Below are 25,578 nucleotides of genomic sequence, written 5' to 3' on the forward strand. Positions count from 1 at the left end.
AAATTAACTGACGTCACCTGCAGAAAGAAATCTCATGACCTTTCACCTTTACCTACTGTGAGTCACCTGACCGCGACAATCTCACATGCCTCCCCTGGTAACCCCCCCACCCCCCTGCATGCTCACATCCCCATCCGGACTTTAATGAACACCTCACGAACCAACTGACACGAGAGGTTCTGACCCCAGGTGACCCCTACACCCCCTGAAGAGAGGTCAGAGGTTAAGGGTGGCAGCTGAGAGTGTCAGACTCCGGCTCCATGAGTCCTGAGACTTTTAACACACACACACACACACACCAACACATACACACACCAACACACACAAACAGGTCAGACTTTCACTCAATAGTTTGCCTGTCTCTGCTCTTTCTCTTCGCCTGCAAACTGAATAAGTGAGTTGTCATTCTCACTTTCTTCAACACACACACACACACACATACACACACGCACACACACACAGCCCAAGAGCACTGACCCATTTAACAGTGTGGAGTGTTTCCCTCAGCGCTGGTCTAAATGGTTCAGTTTCACAGTTAAACGTGCTGCAGCTCAGCCTGATCCCTCTGCAAATACTAAAAACTGACACCAGCTCGCACACACATCATAAACATGTCAGACAGTCGCACCACATCGGGTTTCTTCCCCCGGCGTACGCTCACATGAGAAATACTTATGGCATAAAGACCAGTATTTTAAATCCTACAAGTGCTTTAAGGGGCATTCAAGGTTTTTCAGACTCCGCCACATTCCTGGTTTACTTCTCCTGATGTCTTGATTTAGCTCTCTGTTTTCCAAACATCCAAAGATTCATTTTTCCTTCTTTAAAATCTGCAGAAAGCTGGCAGGGGTAAAGATGTTTTTGAGAAGGATTCTGATAAGTCAGCGCCCTCCTTAAGGGGTTTGTAATGGTCTATTTCCGACTGGGTAAAAGGAGGAGGAAGAAAGCTGTGTGATAAGAGTGATGGAAAGCCTGATAGCAAGTGTTTGAACCCCCTCTGAGCCATGAAAGAGCCAGGGGGGCCCAATAGCTCTGATGTTTGACACACATTCATGCCAATGCAGGAGGATCATTCAAATCTGCACTGTATGAAACCGTGAGAGTCAGTTTTTAAAGTTTTCTGTTTTGTAATCTGTGTTTATCCATTAGTCGAGCGTGCAACTTCAAGCTGACCAGAGGAAGCACAAACTTCCACTTCTGCTCAGTGGTTTTAACTTGCAGCTCTCAGCTTTCCTGTAAATCCTGGGTTTGTGTATCCGAGGCTGGTTGATGGAGGGAAACTGATGAAAGGCATGAAGAGTTTGTGAGTCCATGCATGCATCAAGCAGCCATAAAACCCCCCCTTATGTTTGCAGAGAAAGTGCAGTCAATGCTTAATGAAGGCTTAAAACTAAGCCAGAAGCAAATGCTTCAAGTCTTCTGGAAATGTGAATGTGGAAACTTCGCAATTAAACCTTCTTTAAGCAGTCCATAAAGTGCACATTTGTGAAACAACACATCATTCTATTTGAAGAAAGTAGGGTCAATTGTTAAGCAGATGATTCAAAGATCTATTTCTGTTTTGACCAAGAGATGCCTTCATGGAGTTCCTTCTTCAGCAAATATGTACTAGGGATGCAAATTCCAAGTATTTTCTGTTATCGATGTTTGGAAATGTTAACGATCAATTATCGATCAATCATTTAAAAAAAACGTAAACGTCAAAAACAATGCCAAATGTGTTTTTTGCCCTGAATCAAATTTTCCTTCACGACACAATGTATATAACTGATTGTATTGAATAGTTATGGATCATACTGAGGTGCTCAGAACATTAAACATGCTGAATATCAACGTGTGGAGCAGGCTCATAATCTCTGCGGACACACAGTCATAAAAGTGAAGGCTCAAACTTCAACAAGGGAACTGAAAAGAAACATGTATCAGACTCACAGAGTCCAGTTTTCTGTCTACTCGTTCCTATTGAGAATAATAAGCATGTGAACGCGGTCAGGTGTCAACCGGGTCATAATCAGTCCGGCGGCGGAGAAAAAAAGCGCTCGTGGAGACCTGTCACTCAGCCGCAGCCCCCAGCTGAGCGTCAACACCTTCAGTCAGCTGATTCACATGGAAACATGCTTTAAACTTAAAACACCTCCCTGACAGCAGAACCAAATATGAGACCACATGATGTTTGTTCCAAGTGATAGAAAATCAGAACAAAAAAATGTGCTGGAGTAAGTTCTTAACATCAATTAATCGAGGCGCTGGTGGCCTAGCGGTCAAAGCGCCCCACATACAGAGTCCTCGTCGCAGAGGTTGCCAGTTCAACTCCCAGCCACGACCATTGCTGCATGTCTTCCCCCACTCTCTACTCCCCCACTTCCTGTCTCTCTACTGCTGTCCTATCAACAAAGGGGTAAAAATGCCTCCCAAAAAAACAATCGAATCAATTAACCAATACCCTAATATGGACAAAAGTTTTCTTCTCTAAACTACTCCTGGAAACCCCCTTATAAATCCGCCTCATCACTGACAGGCACCAAAGTTCACAACAACAAAAACCACCCTGAAGAAATAGAGAACTTGTAGGTTTTGACGAATCATACCATGACAGATTTATAATAAACCCTGCAGTAAAACTCAAACAGCTGGGTGAAGCTCTCTGCAGCAGCCACATGTGTAACATCATCTACTGAGAGGAGCCATCACTCCACGCAGGCCAACAATGATGTCAGCCCCTCAGCAGCTCTCTATAAGAAAAGCAGGATGTACAGTGTGTGTGTGAGTGTGTGTGTGTTTGCTCATACCTGGACGTGCTTCTGGATCTGGTAAGTGCTTTGCTGATGACGAGTGAGGGAGCTGACTGCCGCCTCTGAGCCAAGGTCTTCATCTTCTGCACGTGAAGAGAGAGAGAAAGAGACGGGTCAATGAAAGAGGTGATGGTTTTTGCACCATTCTTTTAGGTTTGCATGTGAATGGTTACAGCAGCACAGCACAGAGTCAGCACTGCTTTGGTTTGGTTTCTGACTGTGGTCAACGCAGGAAACACAGCAGAGGATGAGGACTGACAGAAAAGGAGAAGTGACAGCAGCAGAGAGGGAAAAAAGGAAAAGAGGAAGTGAGATAAGTGGATAAAGATGGCAGCAGACTGAAACAAAGTGACAGAAACACAGAGGGAGATTGAAGTTGTGAAATGCGCTGTCTGGCGTTGCACAATGTCTGCAAGTCCTCGTATATTCTGACTGTAACGTGATAAATTGCACGCTCCCTCACTGAACTATGACAGGCATCCCGCAGCTATTTCAATTAAATCTAATCCATTTGAACCATACTGAAACCATGTGAGCCCTTAAACATGCCACCCCCCCCTCTAAAAAAACTCACACTACACTCATTCATTTAGAAGAAAGCTCCAAACAGTCAAACGTATCGACAGAAACTGAATGGATCCCTTTCTGCAGGGATTTATGGGTAAACATTCCTCTCATGCAGAGGTGTTAGAGGAAGAATTTGACTCTTGGTAGTCATAAAGCAGCAGAGTCACAACACTCAGGCATCCAGTGTGACATGATGTGCATCATGAGACACATCACTGAGGCATGGAGAGAAGAAGGATTTGTTTCTGTGACACAAGGAAGAGAGACGACTTGAAGCTCTTCTTTCACGACCTTCTGAGGAGTTCTTTGATTTAAATCTGTGTCTTTGGGATCCAAACTTTTTTAACTTGGTGGCCCAACTGAGGCACAGACTTATGAATGAATACTGTTTATTAATCTGTTCTGTCTCCATCATTCATATCTGGTAAAGATGTTATATTGCTGCGCACAACTTTGGTGCTTTAAAAAGAAACACAACAGAGAGGCAACATGTGAACCTCTGAGTGTAGTGACTACTCTGACCTGATTTTAGTCACTGTCTGGGTGCGGGAGTGAGGTGTTTTTGACGTGCTTCTAAAATAATCCGAGGTTATTGTTGCGTATTGATCCAAATGATAAACAGCTAAAAGACAACTTACTTTGAAGGTGATATGTGTGATGAGGATAACAGTGTGGTCTAAGACGAGCAGTAAAAACGGGTGCTATTCCCGTTCCCAAGATCACTACTTCACCTGTGCCCCTTTTGTAGCATTTACCTGCCCATTTACCTGAAGTGCCCCTTGTGGTGATTGTGCAAGTAATGAAACAATAAACAAAAAACAACATAGGTGAAATGTCTCATACACTGAGCTTAAGTCTTTGTGGACACAAAAAAAAGCTTGATGTCCAACATCACAATTCAAAGCATTAATAAAAGAATAGAGAATAAATGAATATTATAGCAGCCTGTTTCAACTCAGTCCAAATAGTTCTTTTTAACGTAAGTCCCGCCTCTGAGAAGGCAAATCAGAATCAGAACCAGAAATACTTTATTTATCCCGGGGAGGGAAATTCGGTCATTACAGAGCTCTTATTTAGTTTGTCAGAAAGTCAAAATACTAAAGAAGAAGGAATAAAATGAAATAATAATAAAGTATATACAGAAGCGCAGAATAGTTAGAAAGCCAACTTGCAAAGTTCCACCATCTCTATGCCTTGGTATTAACATTAAAACTCCAAAACACTGTATCCTTGATGTCCCAGTTTGAGACGTAACAAAGGCTTAAATATCCCACCTTAAACTGGCAGTGTGTAAAAGCCTATAGTTAAGAGTGTGGGCTTGCACCAGAGCAAGCCAATCAGATTCCAAAGGGGGTCCATGCTGCCCCTGGACACCACTCTGGACAAGCCTGGGTGTGTGATATCTCTTTATAAGCATTCAAAATGTTCAGTTTCAACAGAATGACCCTCAGGAGCTGAAAAAGACTGAATAGATTAAAGTGAAAAGGACTAAAGTATCAAAAATAACAAGAAAAGACTGATTTGCTCAAAGATTAGATTCGCTTTGCTGTTAAAATTCCCCAAAACTGATGTTAGATTTTCTACAAAGCTCTGAAACAGCTCCCTCACTTCATTCTGGGTCTGTTTCAGTGTGTTTATGGTTTGTGGAAAACATTACGGTTTGGATCAGTGTGAGGTTTCATTCGTTTCATGCAACAAAAAAAACTGACCCAGTTAAGATTGCAAACGCTGCACATTTTGATTCCAATTACATAAGGTATAAACTTCTGTTTTTTAGACATGGATTTTTGTGCAATCACTCATGATGATGATGAGGATTGTAACAGTTGAGAGAGGATGCTTGTTTTCCTGCAGGTGAGAGATGATTGACGGGAGCATGTCGCACTGAAATGCCAACACTTCACTTGGGATGGTGAAATAACAATGACACTTATTGAGAGTGTATAAAAACAAGCCGTGATGTCTCAATTATGCAGACACAGAACAGGCTTCACAGATGCTTATCTGCATGATAAACACCATGATCCATATAGATTTCACGCCTGCATATGTGTCGAGCATGTACCTGTCATGTTTGTCAAGTACAGCTTGAGACGAGCTCTCACCACTCTCTGACACAAACATCTCAACTCCGCTCCTAGGTGAAAGGAGGCATGTGGAAACTCTGCTTTAACACAGTGACCATGAAGCTGAGATCCAGTTTCTCTGCTCCCTCTGACACCTCATTCCTCACAACTTTCCAACGCTGAAAAAACTTCCCAAAGCAAGCCAAAGTACAGCAATAAAAAACAACGGCTGAAGGAACACTCCCAGGTATTTCAGACACAAAAAAATCACAAGCAGCAAGCTTAAGTCTGGGAAGAGGTTCAATACTTGTGAAAACATTACGAAAACAAGAGTAACTGTATACTGTGGCCAAAGAGTGATGTATTGGTTTGGAGGCACTGGATGGTAACACCGTAACAGTACTTGGAGAGCCTGTAAGGAGTTTACACTGTGAGTTAATCTGAGTTAGTTTGCTTATTAAACTTCAAACACTGGGCAGGAACACTGTGCACAGCTTTCTCCTACAAATAAAAGCAACACAACACTCAAAACAGCAGATCTTATGTCATCAGAGAGGCTCAACAAAGGAGATCACTGATGTTCTGTTGGATTGTATCAAAGATGATCTTTCTCTCACATCCTGCCAACTCAAGGGTGCAGTTACACTCTTTAAACACACGCTGGATGAGGGCGCTGTTTACTACAACTTAGATGACCAACTGCTGGAGACTCACCTTCTCTATCAGTGCCAAACAGGGTCAAGGATCAAAAGTAAGGTTAGAAATATGCAACCAAATAACTGCAGGAATTTTAATGCACTTGCTGTAATGTCTGAGATTAAACAATCATTTTAAAACAAGAATAAAAATGGGAGGAACTTAGAAGAAGCCAGATCTGTCTGTCCACAGAGCAAGGACTCTCCTGTGTCTGCATGCTGACTCCTCTCTGCCTCTCTGATTCACAAATAATCATTATCAGCATCGTATTGCCCTTTCATTATTTTAAACTCCACAGCTCAGTGTGCTGCTTCTTATGCACAAACAAAAAGTTGGTTAGTTTTGTTGGTTTTGTCAAACAAGGATTTTAAAATCCCAACACAGATAATAAATCTGAAGCTGTCTGTTTTTTCTCTGAATGACTCTGGAAACAGTTCTCCCACTTGCACAATTTATGCTTCATGAATCAGAGTTTTGAGAGCAGGAGGGGAATTCAGTGATAGAGTAAGAGAAGGAAAAGAAGTTCTATGAAAATTTCTCAATTACTGGTTGTACTTTAAAAAATGAAACCATGCCAAATCAAGATAAACTCCAGGAACAAATGTAGATTCTCAAAGATTGGGAAAATAATCAGATAATGCAAGAAAATAAAGAATAACAATGCAACCAAAACTACAGCTTATTGGATTTTCTTAAATAGAGATCCAGTCTTATGGCTCATTCTTAGAAATTTAAACTTAACATTTTGAGTTATTACAGGAGATTTAATACTAAGATAGTATCAAGAGAGTGTAACTGGAATAAATCAATGTATCACCAACGAGCCAAGTGCGTAAAAGCGCACAGCCAGCTCTCCATCAGAGGAGCGTCTCTGGTACCTTTTTGTTGTCGGGGAGCGCTTTGCTGTCTCCCGTCAGAGAGTCGGACCTCTTCTGTCCCATTGTCCCCTGCTGCGGTGACATGCTTTCCATCAAGACTGTAAAGATCCACGGAGACAGTATAATCCCATGATACGCGAGTATAAGTCCAAAGTTTATCCGGCTGACAGGAGGGCACGAGCCCGTGGAGGATCCATGATGGAGAGGTGGTCGATCTAAAGGAGGTGTAACCTGAACGCTGCTCCTCTCTGTGTGCGCGTGTGTGTGTGTCTGAGCGCTGTTTGCTCTGAGCGCGGAGTCTCCTGTGCGTCTCATCCCACTCTGATGTTGTGAAGTGAGCGAGGAGGAAACACGTGACTTCCTATACTGCTTTTCAAAATAAAAGACTGTTTGTTTTGGCATTCTGTGTGCGTGTGATGTGAGGTAACATAACAAACATAAAGCTGGAGGAAGGAAAAGTATGTTTAGGAATTTAATGTGTCAAAAAAATAAAGATGTTAAGGTTATTGATGGTGTTGCATTCACTGACTGTCACTTGGTTTTGGTTCAGCAAATTTGTAGGGGGATGTGTACTTCACTGTTCCTCTAAAGATCAGGTCCTGCATAATGAATTGTATGGCTTTGTTTTGTAGAAGGAATCTGTTTCTAAATCTAATTTTAAAGATAATTGAGATTGATTCATGATTGATCATGTTTCTGATTATGTCTGTGGGCTAAAATAAAGAGTGAGGAAGTGAGTACCTTTGCACAGAAGGTGAAAAGTGGGGGGTTATGAGGAGCCAAGTGTCTTCAGCTATGGAAATTACCATGATTTCACCTTTGCTTGGGTGAGTACTGGAGATGTTGATCAATCAATCAATCAAGCTTTATTTATACAGCACCTTTCATACAAACCCAAAGTGCTTTACAGCGATTGAAAACGAAGAAAGAAGCAGAAATGAGTGAGTACTGGAGATGTAGATCCATCACTGTCTGGTTTGGCTCTGCAACCAAACTAGACAAACACAGACTGCAGAGGACTATAAGGACTGCAGAAAAAATCATCGGTGTCGACCTGCCCCCCATCCAGGACTTGTACCGGTCCCGGGCCAGGAAACGGGCAGGTAGCATCACCGCTGACCCCTCACACCCTGGACACAAATTCTTCAAACTCCTCCCCTCTGGCAGGAGCTACAGATCACTGTGCGCCAAAACAACCCGCCATAAGAACAGCTTCTTCCCCCAGGCTGTCACTCTGATGAACACTAAACCATAACAGTGTCATACCTGTCAGATAAACACTCTCTGTAAATATACATGTAGATACACAATGCAACAATTCTCAAAGCAGAATTCCATATTTCTATTTTTTGTATTATTTAACTTCTATTTTATAATGTAAAACTACCTCTGCAACTCACCACTGCACTTTATCATATTATTTTAGCCTGTACATATTAGTCATGCCTATTTGTTGTTTCTTTGTATTTATAGCTGAGGTTATTGTTATTAGATTTTTATTTTATTTTTTATTGTAGTTCTTATTCTTATTCCTATTCTTATGCCTTGTACAAAGAGAGCACAGTTTACTAAAGTCAAATTCCTTGTGTGTTCAAGCATACTTGGCGAATAAAGCTGATTCTGATTCTGATTCTGATTCTGAAATAAAATAATGGCAAGACATGTTAAGAAAATAAAAATGGGTTTCAAAATAGAGACTAAAATAGAGACTAATGCACACCAACAACAATAAAGCATATGTAATTAAAATAAGTTAAAGTGTCAAATTCATATTAAGAATATAAATAGTTTAAATAAATACATTTAAAAAGGGGTAAGGATAAGAGTTGAAAATAAAACTGAGTAGATAGATTTTTTTAACATGATTTTCTACTTATATTAAGACATTATGTTGAAGGACTTTCAACCACAAAATTGTAACTTCCTTTATTCATATTTATCCGTTTACAAATGTGATGTAAGGAAATTGAAAAGGTGAAGCAAAAACAGAAAGTGCTGACTACTGTTTCAAAAAGAGAACTGCAATTTTTTTGTCTCATTGATTTGAATTGTCCTGTATTTGTATTTTGAGGTATCGTTACATCCCTATGAGTGCAGAATAATAAATATGGACATTATAGTGTATAATATATATTTTTGGGATAAGAATCATCGTCATTGGGCATAAACTCCAGGGTGAGGGAGAAGATCTCTGTAATTTGCTTTAGTGGCTGCAGCTTTAGATATTAAAATCATACTACAACATCCTTACAACAACAGGGGAAACATTAATTTACCTCTGTGAGCAAAGAACGTCCCTAAATTAAGATGAACTCAACAAGAATGGACATCAATTAGAAGAACATGAAGCTCTTCTGCTTTTGAATTCATGAAGAGAACGATGAAACTTACAGTGAAGGTTTTTTCTCTGTTGAAAGTTAAGTTAGAGGAAGCTCCAGTTTGCAAATCCTAGAGTTTCTGCAGGTTTGTAAAGCTCATAAGTAAAGGAGCTTAGTTTAGTATTAACTTATTACTCTGTGTGGAAGTTTGATGCTCATTACATCTGTTCACCACATTTAAATATCTGATGTCAGCTCATGTTTGTTGCCTCTTTTATTTTGAAAACAGAACTAACTTAAGTCCCTCCTGACTCAATCTACATAACTTGACACATCTCTGTATCTGAAAGCTTTGGACCAACTCCTGAGATTCTCTGTGTACCTACCTACATGAGTGTGTATTTTTATTTGAAGGGCCCATCATATGTTGTCCATGTCTGGCGGTCGGTAACATATAGAAGCTGACTGTTCATGTGCCCCAGGAGAGCGGTTTGCAGAGGGCCCGGACCAGGTGTAAGAATGTGCTCTGAGGGCCAAGAATAACATGACTGATGAGGAGGAATGTTCACACTATTTTTTCTTCTACATGAGCATGACGCATGACACATTAGCCTTATAGCCACAGTTACAGTACACCTCACTGTAGGAAAACTGCCAGAGTAGGTGGGAGTGTTTACTTTTAAAAAGCTGAGGGAAAGAGGAGTGACCTCCATTAAAGCTGAAGTTAAACTGATTGGTTGACCATGGAAACACACTTTGAGCATTTGGGATTAAGTACTTGTGTTCACTCTTTGACGCAGAATCCACAAATTCCTGATTATGGACACTTTGAAGGGCTTGTATCCTGTTCATGTATTGAAAATGATAGTATTTGCCATTAACAAACTTCCACAGTGTGTTCATCACAACACCAGAGAGTTTGACGAATACCTGAACAAATCATCTTAAGATTCAAGTGAAATGAAAAAGTCATTCAGTGCTAATGTAAAAACAAAGGATAGGCTACCATTAGGAAGTTAATTAAAAAGCTAATGGCAATGTACAGTTAGAGCTAGAAGATACAGGAAGAAGGGTTTGAAGGCTAACAATAATACAGAAGGAAAGCTGGGGGAGGGGGGGCGGCAGTAGCTCAGTCCATAGGGACTTGGCTTGGGAACCGGAGGGTTGACGGCTCAAGTCCCAGTATGAACGAAGCTCGGCAAGTGGACTGGTGGCTGGAGAGGTGCTGGTTCACTTGCCTGGGCACTGCCGAGGTGCCCTTGAGCAAGGAACCAAACCCCCAACTGCTCGGGGTGCGCAGGTTGATGGCAGCATCCTCACTCTGACATCTCTCCCTAAGTGCATGTCCATAGCATGTTTGTGCATAAATTATATATCAAACTATGTTTGAAGCATGATCAAAAATAACACAAGTGGAAAAATTGAATTTCCCCCATGGGGATTAATAAAGTACGCTTCTTCTTCTAACAGGAAGAAAGCTGCTACAGGATATCATAAAGCTAAGAGTTAGGGAAATCTGAACAGCTGGGAAGCTAATAAAGGACACTCTTGAGAAACTGAATGCTATTAGCACAGTACTGCTAGCTTATGGCACAGTTGAAAAGCTAATATGAGATTATGTTAGATAGCAATGGGTTGGAGAGCTTGCAGCAGAATATCATTAACAGGTAGAGAGTTAGCAGCAGTGTACGTACAGGTTCTCCTCTCTTAAACTGCAGCCAGGTTATAAAAGTTGTCAAACTCTCCCAAAAAATGTAGCCCTTCATTGCTGAAGAAGACTTTGGCTCCACAATGAGTTGCATAAATTGTAAACAGAGGCTTTGATAGTGTCCCTTCTTCCTTGTTTACTCATTTGAGGTACAGTCAGATATGTAGCCAGCATAAACACTGAACAGTTAGACTGAAATGACTTCATTGCTGTCCATTTTGAAGAATGAATTGACACCTTGCAGCCAATCAGAGTTGAGTATTAACCCATGTTATAAGCTAATAGAGAAGCTAAACCTCTCTGGCATCAACATGAGGCTTCATCTGTGGCTGCAAAAATGTTCCAAATCTTAAAAAGAGTCCACTCATGACAGGATTATTTCCCACAGCAGCCGAGATCAGACCATTGTCTCCTCTGCACAAACACAAAGGTATGCAACAATTGTTCTACCTTATCTGTACTCAGACGAGTGGCATGCTTGGGATGATAAGAGCATTGATAAAGCAGGACCATCCTCTTTGATCATATCAGAAGCTGCATTAATCAACAGCCCGGGCACACTGTCAGCAGAGCTGCTTCTATATCATGCTTTCATCAAAGGTGCAGTGTGGCTGAGTCGTATTTGTCTTGAACTTAAAACTGCACTTCATATTCTCTAGATTTAGGGGTTGGATGACTGCTTTTGTTCCTGCAGTTAGTCCAGAGTAGCCAGTCTGGAGACTAGATTTGAGGGTGTGTCAGAAATGCGGTTGGGAACGCCGCTGGTTGACCATGGCTGCCACTGCATGGCTCTGTTTTTGTTTCTACCTCCGCATTGTTCCACTCTGTCACTGGAAGACGCCGGCTCGCAACAATAAAAAGTCTGACTTGCAGCGGTTTCTCTGTTGGTATCCATGGCGAAAGCGACACATCACCCTATGATAAACTAAAGAGACACAGAGCACTCAGCAGAAAACACCCAAAACGGACCACACACCTCCTCAGTTCTCAGACGGCTGCATGAAGCATTGGGGAGGGGTGACTGCAGCAGGATTCATTCAAGTGGTTACAAGTGATTAACTCTGTGAAATTCATCTAAATACAACCGTGGGACTCATTTTTTAAAGGGCTCTTTAAACAAAGCTTCACTACTGACACTATTATTCACAACTGAAACAATGCATAAACCAAATGTGGTGTATGGTGTGTTATGCAAGGGCAATGCTTCTTCAATAATATGGGGTTCATATAAACGGGCACTGACTGACTGACTGACTGACTGACCACTGACTGGATCAAACCTTTGACACGTCCACCATCAGGAGAAAGTACAACACGGTGCCTGATGCACATTATCTCAGCAAAAACATAACAGCTTTAAAAGCACTGCTGGGATGAATATTTGTGATATGGCCATCTACAACTTAGGATCTCAAAATGTTCATTAAGAGAAATATACACGAAACAAACCTCACACATCGTTTCATACCGTTATGAAGAGACATTTGACCCGTCAGCAGAGGAAAAACCTCAAGCTATGTTTCCTTTGTTACACATTTTAAAAAAGATGCTTTTAAGCTGCTTTAAAGAAAAACTGGTAAAGACACATTTATTCAAACAGACCTTCGACTCACCTTGTACAGACTAATGTTTTAATTATGCTATTGTCTGTTTCTTTTAATGTTTTATGACTTCATTTTTTTTTTATGATGATGATTTCATTTTAATTTTTTTCTGTGAAGCACTTTGTGATTTTATTCTATGAAAGGTGCTATACTAAAAATATTTTACTAACTTTACTTACTTACTTACAAAAGTACAATCTCCTAATTCTGAGACTGATGGAGTAAAATCATTGCAAGAAGCCAAGTCAGTGCAATTTTAGTAATAAACTGAATAGAAGTACATTTTTTCGCTTGTATGTGACTTCTTTACTCACATTTAGTTTCCAACATTATATCACACCTAAGCAACAACCTCAACTCTTAAATTCAAATATGAAGGCCATGCGAAAGTGTTAAAAACATGCAGTTCATCGAGCGTCCACTAGAGGCTGGCTGCAGAAACACCAGAAACCACATACACACCCATTCAAAGAGACGATCTTTACAGCAGAAATAAACATGTTTACAGCCTGGTTCAAAAAACAGTTTAGGTCTGAATTGCTTATTTCAATTCAATTTGCTTTATTGGCATGAACAAAGACATGTTGTTGCCAAAGCACATGAGATTTATACACATACATTACATATATATTCATTACATATTATATTTATACGCATTAAAACAATTGTGTCACCCATACAGCATATCTCAATGTCCTCACTCTATCGGCACACACTGTACGGGGGGGGTATTTTGGTATCACTTATTATATTTGAAGATATTAATCTTACGAGTTTTGCCCAAATAAGGACATGGCTGAATTGATTGACAGGCGGGCGCCCTGTAGCTGTTAACGAAAAGGTTAAAGGCCCGCCTCTTTACCTCACACTAGCTTGGATGAAGTCAGGTTGTGTTCAGCATTTCCAATATGGCACCTGGCTTCAAAACAGAGCTTCGGGAACAGATGGGTGACGTCACAGAGACTACGTTCGTTACTTTCACAGTCTATGATCACACCTTAACTCACTCTGATTTGGACGGGGTGCAAAAATGTGTTTCTGCAGCCTCCTGGATCATTTCAAGACATTTCTGGAGTACAGTGCGTGTGCGAAAGGGTCTCTTTCTGCAGATATTCTGTAGCTTTTATGGCTCCTCCTTTAAAGTAGTTCTCTCTGTGTTGGCCGCCAAACACACCTAGATTCTCTTCATGCCTGAGCTGAGCTTCTTCACCAAGTGACTTCAGGTCAAGGAGAAACAGGAAGACCACACTCCTGTAGAGATTCTCTCCTTGAATGCGAGGCGAAGGATCAATACATGTCCTTGTGCATTTTATCTGACGTTTCCTTTGAAGTGTTCTGATGGGGAATGTCTCTGTCAGGCCTGAAGAGTAAGGATTTTTGAAAAGTGGACACTGTGTGGAATATTGACCTGGGCGTCAAACATTCAATGCAAGAGAAAGAGAAAAGATCTGTGAACAGCCTCCAGACCTGCAGGAGCTCATTTGTCATTGTGTACGGTTGCACTTAGTGCAGTAAACACATGCATGCAATCACCTTCACACACACTATCTAGACATCTATTTAAAGAGCACTCTACTTTCCCCTCCCTCTGTCTTTGAAAACAAAAACACGTGCAGAGAGTTTGAGGAGCGGTCACAGCGGCATGATGAGCAGTTTGAGACATCTGTGGTGGACGGATGAATGGAGGCATGGAGGAAGGGATGTGTGATGGATGACAGAGATCCTTCAGGCAGACGGGGAGTTGCTGTGACCCAAAACAGCATCCACCACCGCTTCTAGATGGACGCCTCCTCCGCCACCGCTGCTACTTTGAGAAGCCAGACTTCTACGTTTCCTGCCAAAAATAAAGACCCACTGTTTCCTTTTTTCCCCCTGAGCAGCAGAGGTCTCTGGGTGACAAATGTTTGAGGTATTGCTGCACAAATTCTGGAAAAAATGAGCCGTGGTCAGGAAGGATCAGTGGAAATTAATTTTGGGGGGAAACTCTGGCATCATAAGTTAAGTTGTGTAAGACTGTAGTTTCAGGATTCTACCACAAAGAAGGACGTTTAATCAACTAAAGGTAGGAGAGCAATTCAAAGGCTGCAGCTGCTTGCACCTAATGCATTCTGGTACATGTAGGAACTGCCAAAAATGCTCTGTATTGGACAAATACACTCTCTTACTCTTTAAACCTGGGGTTCCCAAAGTGTGGGCTGGGACCCCCTGGGGGGTCGCAAGACACAAATGGGGGGTTGTGAGATATCTCCAGAATGTTTTTTTAAAGGTGATGTAAAAATATGTATTATTATTATTATTATTATTATTATTATTATTATTATTATTATTATTATTGTTATTATTACTACTATTATTATTATTATTATTATTATTATTATTATTATTACTACTATTATTATTATTATTATTATTATTATTACATCTACTACTACTATTATTATTGTTATTATTATTACTACTAGCATTATTATTTATTTATTTTTGTTTGTTTATTTATCTTGTTTTCTTATATCTTCCTTTTTGTTAGTATTGTTAATTATTATTATTTCTGTATTATTATTATTGTGTATTTTTTTGTATTTATTTATTTTTTCTTCTCTTTGTTGTTTTTTTATTACTTATATATAATTTGTTTACTTGTGATGAAAAAAGAAATACTGAAAAAAACGCAATAAAAAAAGTTGAAATTAAAAAAAAGTAAATTTTAACATTTATAGTCAAAAATATCAACAAAAATAGAAGCTAACCTTGATATAAAACCTTTGTAATGAGTTTTCTGCCTTTCTTTGTTTCCTGATGACTCCTAAGTTTAGGGTTAGTGAACAGTTAATTATCAAAAGCATCAGTAGCAGCAGGTTAATTCATAACAGAACAGGAAACACAGACACATGCTCATATAGGTAGGCTAATATTCTGCAGACCAGCTAAATTAATCCACATTAAATCACTTTGAGGGACAGTGTGGGTCGTGAGTCTTTGGCACCTATATCTTGTGGGGTCACAGGCTGAAAAGTTTAGGAACCCCTGCTTTAAAACCACACACTCTGTCCTTCTTTGCATAAACTGCATAGAAACACGAACTGGACATCCTCTGAAACTTGTTAAAGGTCAGCACTAAAGCTGTCTCTGCTAGAGTTATACGAGAGACACATTTCTGCTGATTTGACAACAAAGTCCTCACACAAAGCTCTCTCTATGTCGGCGAGGCAGGGCCAGTTTATTTGCATAACACTTTCCCACTACGAGGCCATTCAAAGCTCTTTATATAAGACATGGAAAGCACTCTATATGCCAAACATTCAGAGTATAGTGTTCCGTAAATGAGGAGCTCCTGAAAAACAAAGGAAAGTGAATATGTGCCCTCGTTCTGTCCATCTTCTGTTTACTCGTCAGGGATTTACGGATTCTTCCTTTAAGCTCTCTGAGTCAAACATCAGCGTATGTTACACAGGACGAGGAGGAGGAAATTTAAGCATCCCTCTCCTCCACAGTCAGCGTGTCTCTGCCTCTCTCAGTTTGTCTAAACATTGTGGCGGAGGAGGATCAGGCTGTGGAGACAGACGGAGGTGAAGCAGACTGAGACAAAGCCTGCGGTGAGAGGGAGGGACACAGGTGGAGCTATGGGAGGGAAGATACCCGGAAAATATTGTGTGTGGAGATAGAAATAATGAGTGGACACTGGATCTGCTTCAAGTGGTTTGAATATCTCAGCCAAGAAGTCACGAAAACGTCAACGTAGCTGTGAGCCTGTGTTTCTTCATATACAGCCGCACTTAAACATCATGATCCCCTGAAAATCATAAAATGTATGTTTGTTTTCTTTCTTTTGAGCCAAATTGGGAAGGTTTCTTTTGGTTTCTCGTTTGATTGACTTAGCTTTAACTTCTAAATTACAACCAGGGCTCCTTAATTAGAGCCTTGTGACTTAAAAGCAGCTAGTTTTGGAAAAGTTTATGTAATCTGTCATCCTGTCCGTTAGACACTTTAACCAAAGTTATTTCCAGTAACTGCGGTTTAAAAACGTATTGTCTTTGCTTGTTTTCTTTAAGGGGAAAAAGCTGAATGTGCAACCGTTTCCCAAACGTGCTTACATTCAGCCAATTTGTTTGCACAATTAAAATGTTCTGGAGGAAGCATGAATGTTTCTCTGAGAATAAATCTGACAGTACCTGGAAAGAGGCTGAGTTCTGCAGAAATGGAGACATTTAAGGTAAAGGTGAACGATAGGGATTCTGACATCAGAGTCAAGGTTCAGAATCAAACTGCTCAAACCAGCAGTTGATAAAAATTCAATCAGCCGTGTCATCGTCTCCAGAGTTAGTTCTGACATACAGTGTTAATACAAGTCTGTAACTGAAACTGAAACATCTGGTGTGGAAGTTCCACAGATGCTATAAAAAGATGGATGACGTGAAGGCTCCTATAAAATGAAACCAAAACATTTGGAGCCGCCTCTGCTGACTTTCTGCAGCACAGGTCGTTTAATCTGCCTCCTCCATGTTAACAGATGGGACATGGGTCAAACTATACAGCTAATATTTATGTCTAGGACATTTTCTCATCACGGTTGGTTCTTGTCATGCTGATTTCTCCCGCAAAAGTTCAGTTTGGATCTGTTATTTGATGCCAAAAAGAGAAGACGTGTCAAATCTGTTGGCAAATGTGTGCAACAGACAAGCGGTAATCTCCGGTCTCAAAATATGAAGCCCATGCGGAAGTGTTCAAAACTGCAGTTCATCAAGGATCCACTTGAGGCTGGCTGCAGAAACACCAGATACCACATACACACCCATTCAAAGAAGACGATCTTTAGAGCAGAAATAAACATGTTTACAGCCTGGTACAAAAGACAGTTTAGGTCTGAAGAGCTCATTTCTCTATCAGCACACACTGTACAGGGGTGAATTTATTCATAGCCCGACAGTTTTGCCCATTTAAGGACATGACTGACTTGACTGACAGGTGTGCACACTGTAGCTGTTGGCGAGGAGGCTCAAAGCCCGCCTCTTTACCTCACACTAGCTCAACAGAATTTAGGTTGAGTTCAGCATTTCTAATATGGCTGCCGCCGCCAATTGGCTTCAAAACAGCGCTTCAGGAACAGATGGGTGACGTCACAGAGACTACATGCATTAATTATAGAGTCTATGGTCACAGATTATCAAAGTAGAGGAGAAACAGTTAAGAGGAAACACAACACACACTAACACAGGAGTCATTGAACGTACCTAACCATGAGCGTCTGTTCTGCTGTGATCTGTACTGACCTAAAGGGATCTTTGCCCCTTTATCAGTAAGTTAATGTGAGCTGAAACGACAGGACATCAACACCATGGTTCCACCAGCAGATCTCTACTGGCTCCAAATGACATCACATGAAGATAAAAGATGGCGGTGGTATTTTGGCTTCACTTTTGAACAACAGAAGGAGGTAGGGGCACATTGCCCATCTTTATAGGCACCTGTGTGTGTCAGTTAACACACACTGCTAAATAAGTTTTGGATTCTGCCAGCTCTCTTTGATTTGCTTACATTTTTAGTGCACACAAAAACAAACCTGACCCGACCTCTGGGGTTGGAACCTAACGGTAAATTTGTTGATATTTTTAAATGACAAATTTCAGACATAGTGAGTTTGCACAAGATTAAGATCCCATACGATGACTGAAATAACAAGATATTTCAAATTACAAAGTGCATTGAGAAGAGTCGTTTGTCTGTGCCTTAGATTTAAAGATTTAAAACACATTCATCTCATGTTAATTCTTGCAGCAAACACTAAAACTACATCTATAGCCCGGGGTTCGGTGAGGAGGAATATATGCTTTGGGTACAGTCACCCTTTAAGTCTCAACATAGCCAACATTTCCTGACACCTCTACTCTGTTATAAGCCCCACCCGTCTGAGACAGAGAGACAGAAAAACAAACAGACAGGTTATCATTCGGTCTGTCAGACGGAGAGATCCTGAGACAGAAGTCAGAGAAACAGACGGTCTGAGCCTCACTGTTGGCCCGTTACATCTGCTCTCCTGGTGGGCACACGCACACACATACACACACACACACACAGAGAGAGAGACCCCTCCTCCATCCTCCAGACCCTCAGACCCTGTTAATCTGATTAGCTCAGTCTCCCTACAGTGAGGGATGCTACTGACACACAGCAACGTGCATGTTTGTGCTTCATCATTGTTGTTGTTGTTGTTGTTTCTGCAGAATGCAACTTCGCCTTATGGTTTTGTCTTGCTTTTTATATTACATTATGTTCTTGAGAGAAAATACACCAGACACAAATCTAAACACAGAACCGCAACACAAATTACAGACAATACAGTGTCTGAATTTTGATTCTATATGTTTTCATGTATGTTTATATAATGTTTAATGTTGTTTGTGTTATAATTTTGAATCAGAATATGATTACACTGTGTTTGTCATGCTTTTATTCTATATAAAAAGCAATGTTTTGATTAGATTTGTCCCATTTAAACAACTTTAAACAACAATGATGATAAAGATAATAACTCTTGGACTTTTGAATCATCTTGTCTTTGAGTTTCTGTACTTAAATCAAAACATTTGTATTATCTTGCGCCTAAATGTGTGTGTCTGTGTGTATGTGTGTGTGTGTGTGTGTGTGCTTCAACAAAGCATGACAAAAGTCATTTGAAGGATGCAGCGGGACGGGTTGAGTTATGCCCTCGGGGTTGTCAGGACTGTTTGGTTTCAGTGGAGAGGTCGTGCTGGTGTCAGCACGTTAAGCCAACAGGGTTTCCGTGTGAGAGCAGCAGGGGTTCTGTGTGAGCACGGAAATTTGAACCACTAAATAAACAGCAAATCTGTTACAACTGGGAACTGAGCAATAACATCCATCACTTAGATTTAAGCATTTTTCTAAAACTTATCAAATTTGCATGTTTGTGAATAAATGAGAGAGAGAGTATTAGAGCGTGTTCTCGCTCCACCACATTCCCCAGAACACCAAATGTTGGAAAGATGCTAATTTGGTCCTAAAGGGTGTCACCAACACTCTGCAAAGCGAGCTGGTCAAGATATGCAAATGAGCTGGATTTACATTTTTCCTGACTCTCTGTGTTATCTGGTGCTCCCAGCAGGATAACACAAACACTGAGAGACGAAGTGACTGCTTTAACACATGAATCACTGACATTAAACCTGGTCCAGTATTTCCACAAACTTATGTGTCTTGGCAGACGAGGCTGCACTGTGTGACTTGGTGTCAGTGTAAAAAGCACTGCAGGTTATAAATTGAGATTTTACACGTATTATAAATTATTGAATAATGGCTTTTTCTTTCAAACTGTTCACAATCTGCATCCACACAGGACTCATTTTACCCAGGATACTTATGTGAGTCAGGGAATGACCCCCACACACGCCGTGTTTGTACACAATGAGCTAAATGAATTATTGTGAATACTGAAAAAGTGTGACAGCCCCGGGACTTGTGTTATGAAATTCTGTGGTATAAGTTTTTAAAGAACAAATTATGTTTGTGCATATTTGTATGGGATTGAAATCAGAGACTGTCTTTGAAGTTATTATAAGTAGCAATATTTTTTAATGACTGATACGAGTCCTCGGGGTGTAACGATTGTTTTTAACAACGATTCAATTCGTATCATGATTCGTGGTTGCCGACACGATTAAAGGACGATATTTGTTCATTTAGAACGATATGATCCAAAACAATTCAGTGACTGGAAATCAATTCAGTAACTTTTTAGCCAAAAATTCAACCAGTGTGACTGTGAAATAAATACCTTGATACTGGACAGTCATAGATTCCTGTTGTTTCTTGTAAGGGAATCATGTAATATAAATTAATTATGGGTATAAACAAGTAAACAACAATTAACGGCAAATGCATTCACATTTTATTTGACAAAATAACTGGACCCTGTGGAGGTGGTGGCTGACAGGAGGATGATAGCAAAGCTGTCTTCTCTGATGGACAACACGTCACACCCCCTCCAGGAGACCAGAACAACACTAAGGAGCTCGTTCAGTGACAGACTTCTTTACCTGCTGTGTCTCACGGAGAGATATTGCAGGTCTATTCTTCCTGCAGTGGTCAGACTCTATAACCAATAATACATATATATAGATATATATATATATCTATATATATATATATAATGCTACTTTTTTTTTCTAGGCTGCATAAACATTACACAGAAGTGACAGCGTGGACAAAGGAGACACCAGACAGAGTGATGAAGCAGCAGAGGAACTTATAGCGAGTTGAAAACATGTGAATATGTTGGTACCATTTCCCTGTAATACATGCAATGAAAGTATCTAAACCTGTTACCTGTTTACTGAGAGACACTGACAGAAAGAAGAGTATACGAAAGATATGATTACTGTGGATATATATATATATATATATATATATGTGTGAGGTTTTGTTTTCATACTTTCGCCCATTTCTGCCGACTGTCAGGCTATTTTGACCCTCGCGGCGCGCTGTACTTGTGTTGTGATTTGGTACGTTGAGTACGGCGTGATGTCAGCGACTGGAGTTCTATTCATTCCCTTTGCTTGAAGAAGCACGGCGAGGGAGAGTATAAAAGGATAAACAAAGAGGCAGGAGACGATCAAGAAGAGGAACAGACAGCTAAATGGAGGAATGTCACTATATGTTTTTATTTGGCCGGTGAAAAGTATTCTTGGCCTGTAAATTTTTGGAGGTCACTAGCCAATAGCAGATGAGGTAAAATGTGAATTTTACACCCTGGTTACATCCTTATCAAGTCCTGTGAGAGTTAGCTTTAGCTTTATTCTGGTCTCATGTCACACACTGATATTCATGGAGCTTATCTCTGCAGCACGTTTTTGGCTTTGCAAAAGCACAAATTTCACCACAGGCTGCAAAACTAAAACTTCTCTTAACTACACCTCTCACACCTCCTGTGTCTGAATCCTCAGATTCTCAGTCCTGCAGGGCAGACTCTCATGACCCCATCAGCCACACCATGACATCTCCTTACAGAGATCGACTTCTAATTATCTTCAGTCACGTTTCCCCTCCACGAACACTCGGACAACACTTTAACAACACTGTGAGGACTCAAACTGCACAAAGAAGCAGGTTATTTCAGCGTGCAGCTATTGTTAGCACAATACAGATGTTCCCAGTTTAATGTTTGAATGACAAGATGTTTGTGCTCACCGGTACACAGTGTAACACAACTTTGTAGATGTAATCACGGTGGATCATCACGCTGCCAGGAAATATTTGCATGCATCTCATGTGATTTTTGGACAATGTTCTGAGACTTCTTCATCTGAGAGTTTATTTTTGTACGTTTAGAGGGGAAAATATCCCCTCAGGCGGTGACTATAAGAGGTCCACAGGTCACCGTTAAATCATCTCAGCAGCATATTGGAGAGAGCAGAGAAGAAGATTTGATTTGGAACTACAAAGCGGTCACGTTTTCCACTGAAGTCCTGACAGGCCTGAAATGTCAGCGACAGCTTGCAGCGAGGATCGCTCCCACAGTTTGACCTCCTGCAGCGAATCAGTGGGCGAGTCAGAGGCAGCGTGCAGGAGCTCGTTCTCGCACGTTTCTACGAGGTCAGATGTTTTTCTGAAACCTCTGAATGATGATGAGGGATGAGCGAAACGGAGAGTCGTGTTTTTGGACATTCTTGCTGGACGACATAGTGCACGCAGCTGCTTCAAGAGTAGATTGAGTACAAGCCTGGCTCACGCTAAAGGATTCTTAAAGCCGTCACAGATGTTGAAAATGTGAGAGACCCCACACGACAACAAATAAAGACAGATTTAACAGCTTTGTTCCCACAGTGTGTGGAGAGCAATGATACGCCCAACACGCCACACCACACACTAAAAGATTCCATTCACCAACGACTCAACACGGACTCTCACAACCGGAAATCTCATAAAATCCCTCTCAGTCAAACGTGACTTCAGAGTAAACAAACATAGAGGACGATGAGGAGGAAGAACTGGTGACTGTCCACGGGGTGCATACTCGGCTGTCCTCGGGGACTTCAGTGGGGTACACACTAAGCTTTATTTGGTAAAGCACCTTTCACAGAGCGTAGTCACAAAGTGCTTCACAAAGAATCAATATCAACAAGACAATGTGCAAAAAATAAGACAATGATGAAAGCAGACACAATAACATAAAATTACAAAAGATGGCCAAACAAATGTGTCTTTAGCTGCTTTTTAGAAGACTCGGTGGAATCAGCAGAGGCGGAAGATTGTTCCACAGAGGCACGGTCACCCTTAGTTTTTAGCCTCACACAAGGCACAGCAAGCAGACCCTGGTCTGAGGATCTGAGGGGTCTACTGGGGATGCAATAGTCGAGCCGTGAGGAAATAAAAGCACGAACCAGCATCTCTAACTCTGTGTGACACCAGGGATTTAATTTTAGCCATGTTTCTTAGTTGGAAGAAGCATGACCGGTTTATTGATTTAATGTCTATCTACAAGATATTCAGCCAACTTTGGGCCGACTCCTCCCTTCTGAGACAAATCAGCATAATTACGATTTTTGATGGTTCACAAGATTAACTCACCAGATTTCGCTTTGGTGTGAGAGCTATTTAACTTTCCCTGATCAGCTCATAAGAAGATGGTGGCTGCAACGATTATAAATATTCATAACTGTTAAACATGTTCAGTACTATCAGATATCCTGCTGTGTGAGGGAAAAGCAAAGGACAGTCGTGCACACAGTTTGAGGATTGTCACCTGGACAGAATCAAAGCATTTCAGGAAGCACGCTGACTGAAGACACAACAAACGCAGCCGTGGATGGATGTCAGAAATGGAGGACCAACTTGTTGATATGTGGCAATACCAAGAGCAAACAAAGAACAGAGCAGGACGTTCTGTTGGTAAATGTATTAAAGGTGACATATCACGCTTTTTTCATCAATATATATTGGTCTAAGAGGTCCCCAAAACATGTCTTTAAAGTTTATGCTCAAAAAAACACTTTGAAATCAGATTTTGGTCTGCCTGAAAAACCCTCTTCTTCAGTCCTCCTCAGAACACTCTGTTTTCCCTCTGACCACGCCCCCTGAGGAAGTGGATGTGCGTCGGCTGTCCAGCACGTTGATCTAATGTTTACATGTTGGCTGAATATACACGGCTGCTCAGAGATCACGTTACTTCAACCCTCTGAATCTGATCCAGAATCTGATCCTGACGGAGAGGCGCCTGTAGCAGGACCTTTCTGAAGGATTGGTCACAGATTTAGTGTTTCTTGTTTTATTTGTCAGTATGTCGACGTGTGTCTTGGTACACAGCTACAGCTACAGCTATGAACATGTAGCTATGTGGCTGTGCTAACTAGCGCTAGCACTTATCCATGATAAATAAAAATCCTCCACTAGATCTTCAAATCTGCAGACGTGGGGAGTAAAACCGACCTTTGCCAGAAAGGCAGCAGGACCTTTCTGAAGGATTGGTCACAGATTTTGTGTTTCTTGTTGTTTTATTTGTCAGTATGTCGACGTGTGTCTTGGTACACAGCTACAGCTACGAACATGTAGCTATGTAGCTATGCTAACTAGCGCTAGCACTTATCCATGATAAATAAAAATCATCCACTAGATCTTCAAATCTGCAGACGTGGGGAGTAAAACCGACCTTTGTGTTTATTAAGACAGCCTACAACTAGCATGCCTCCCTCCTAAGCTCCTTGTTAGCACACATTTGTGCAGGGAATGAAAAACGGGGGAGGGATTCAGTATTATTTTATACAGTCTATGGGCTGAACAAGCTCCGAGCTCTGACTCCGTGACAGACCGGATATTGTTGTGACGTAACAAAAACACGGAAGTCTGAAACGGCTCGTTTCACACACATTTACAGAAAGGTGGAGAAATCAGAACAGGGGCAGAATGGATTTTTTTCATTCTCGGGGGTTTTGTAGACATGCCAGGGACACATATTTCAGGTAGAGAACCATTAAAAAGTCAATTTTGCATGATATGTCACCTTTAAACTCTTTATAGAGATCTTAGATCATAAAACAACTTCCTGATTATCATCTCCCGCAGTTACTTCTTACTAAAGATGTTTCTCATATTAGTAGTCCAGACTTTAGCCCCCCTAAATCCCCTCTTCTTCTTAGTTTTAACTCAGAGATATTCAGAAATAGTTGCTGGTAAAACCAATATTAATACTTCATCCAATCAATCAGACTCCCCCCTGCCGGCAGCCGGTGGAGGTAATAATGCCGCTGACCAGACAAAGCCAGATGATAAATGCTCATATCCGGTCCATCAGCTAAGCCCCTCTGAGGGGGTTTTAAACCTCTGACCTCATCAGACCTGGCAACACAGCGTCTGACAGCTTGACAAGGTGGAGCACATAATTAGACTGTCACAAAAACATCACCTCCTTCAGTGTATTAGAGGAGCTCTACGGTCCAGTGTGAATGGAATTTTTGAGTGGATTTGTTGGCACCACTTCATGTTTTATTTGTTTCTGTGATGTTTTTGTTTTTTTGATTTCTCTGTTGTTTCTGCGCCACAGTTACCAGAAATCAACTCACATCGTTGGAGGCTACAAACTCCTTCTGTTGGTGGAGAAATATGTATAGAAGGTCTTTGGCGCTTATTGCTGCTTTATTCATAATAATCAAATATAAACCTTCAGTTCTCTTGGATCATAAAGAAACAACCAGCTAATAGTTCCAACAACTCTGACTGCAGAAGAGAAGGGAAGCTTTGCAAAGAAGGTCAACCAAACATAATGCCATTTTTTAGTTATCCTTTCTGGCACGTCTTATGATAAACGCATAGATAAAGATATCAAATGTTTAACTGGTCGTCTTGTTTTTTGTCATTATGCTCTACATCTGAAATTGATGTTTGAAATTTGTATTTCACTTTTTAAAAAGAGTCTAAACCTTTGAGGAGATGGGGTTGTCTGTTG

The 25,578-nt window shown here is 40.9% G+C and overlaps 1 protein-coding gene across 2 annotated transcripts in view; it reads right to left on the reverse strand.

Annotated features, from left to right (window-relative positions):
- Positions 1-25,578, reverse strand: part of LOC117820705 (rho GTPase-activating protein 20-like) — a 99,213-nt gene that overhangs the window by 44,272 nt on the left and 29,363 nt on the right. The window contains exons 1-2 of one of the 2 annotated variants that reach the window (XM_034694587.1): positions 7,000-7,295; positions 2,790-2,875 (exon numbers count right to left, since the gene is read on the reverse strand). In XM_034694587.1, the coding sequence (XP_034550478.1) occupies positions 2,790-2,875; positions 7,000-7,092 (179 nt within the window). In that variant the 5' untranslated portion in view covers positions 7,093-7,295. Of the gene's footprint in view, positions 1-2,789; positions 2,876-6,999; positions 7,296-25,578 lie in introns of those variants that run through there. The other variant, XM_034694586.1, reaches the window with a different exon arrangement.

This window comes from Notolabrus celidotus, chromosome 10 (genome assembly GCF_009762535.1).
Source record: "Notolabrus celidotus isolate fNotCel1 chromosome 10, fNotCel1.pri, whole genome shotgun sequence".
In the NCBI taxonomy this organism is placed as follows: domain Eukaryota; kingdom Metazoa; phylum Chordata; class Actinopteri; order Labriformes; family Labridae; genus Notolabrus; species Notolabrus celidotus.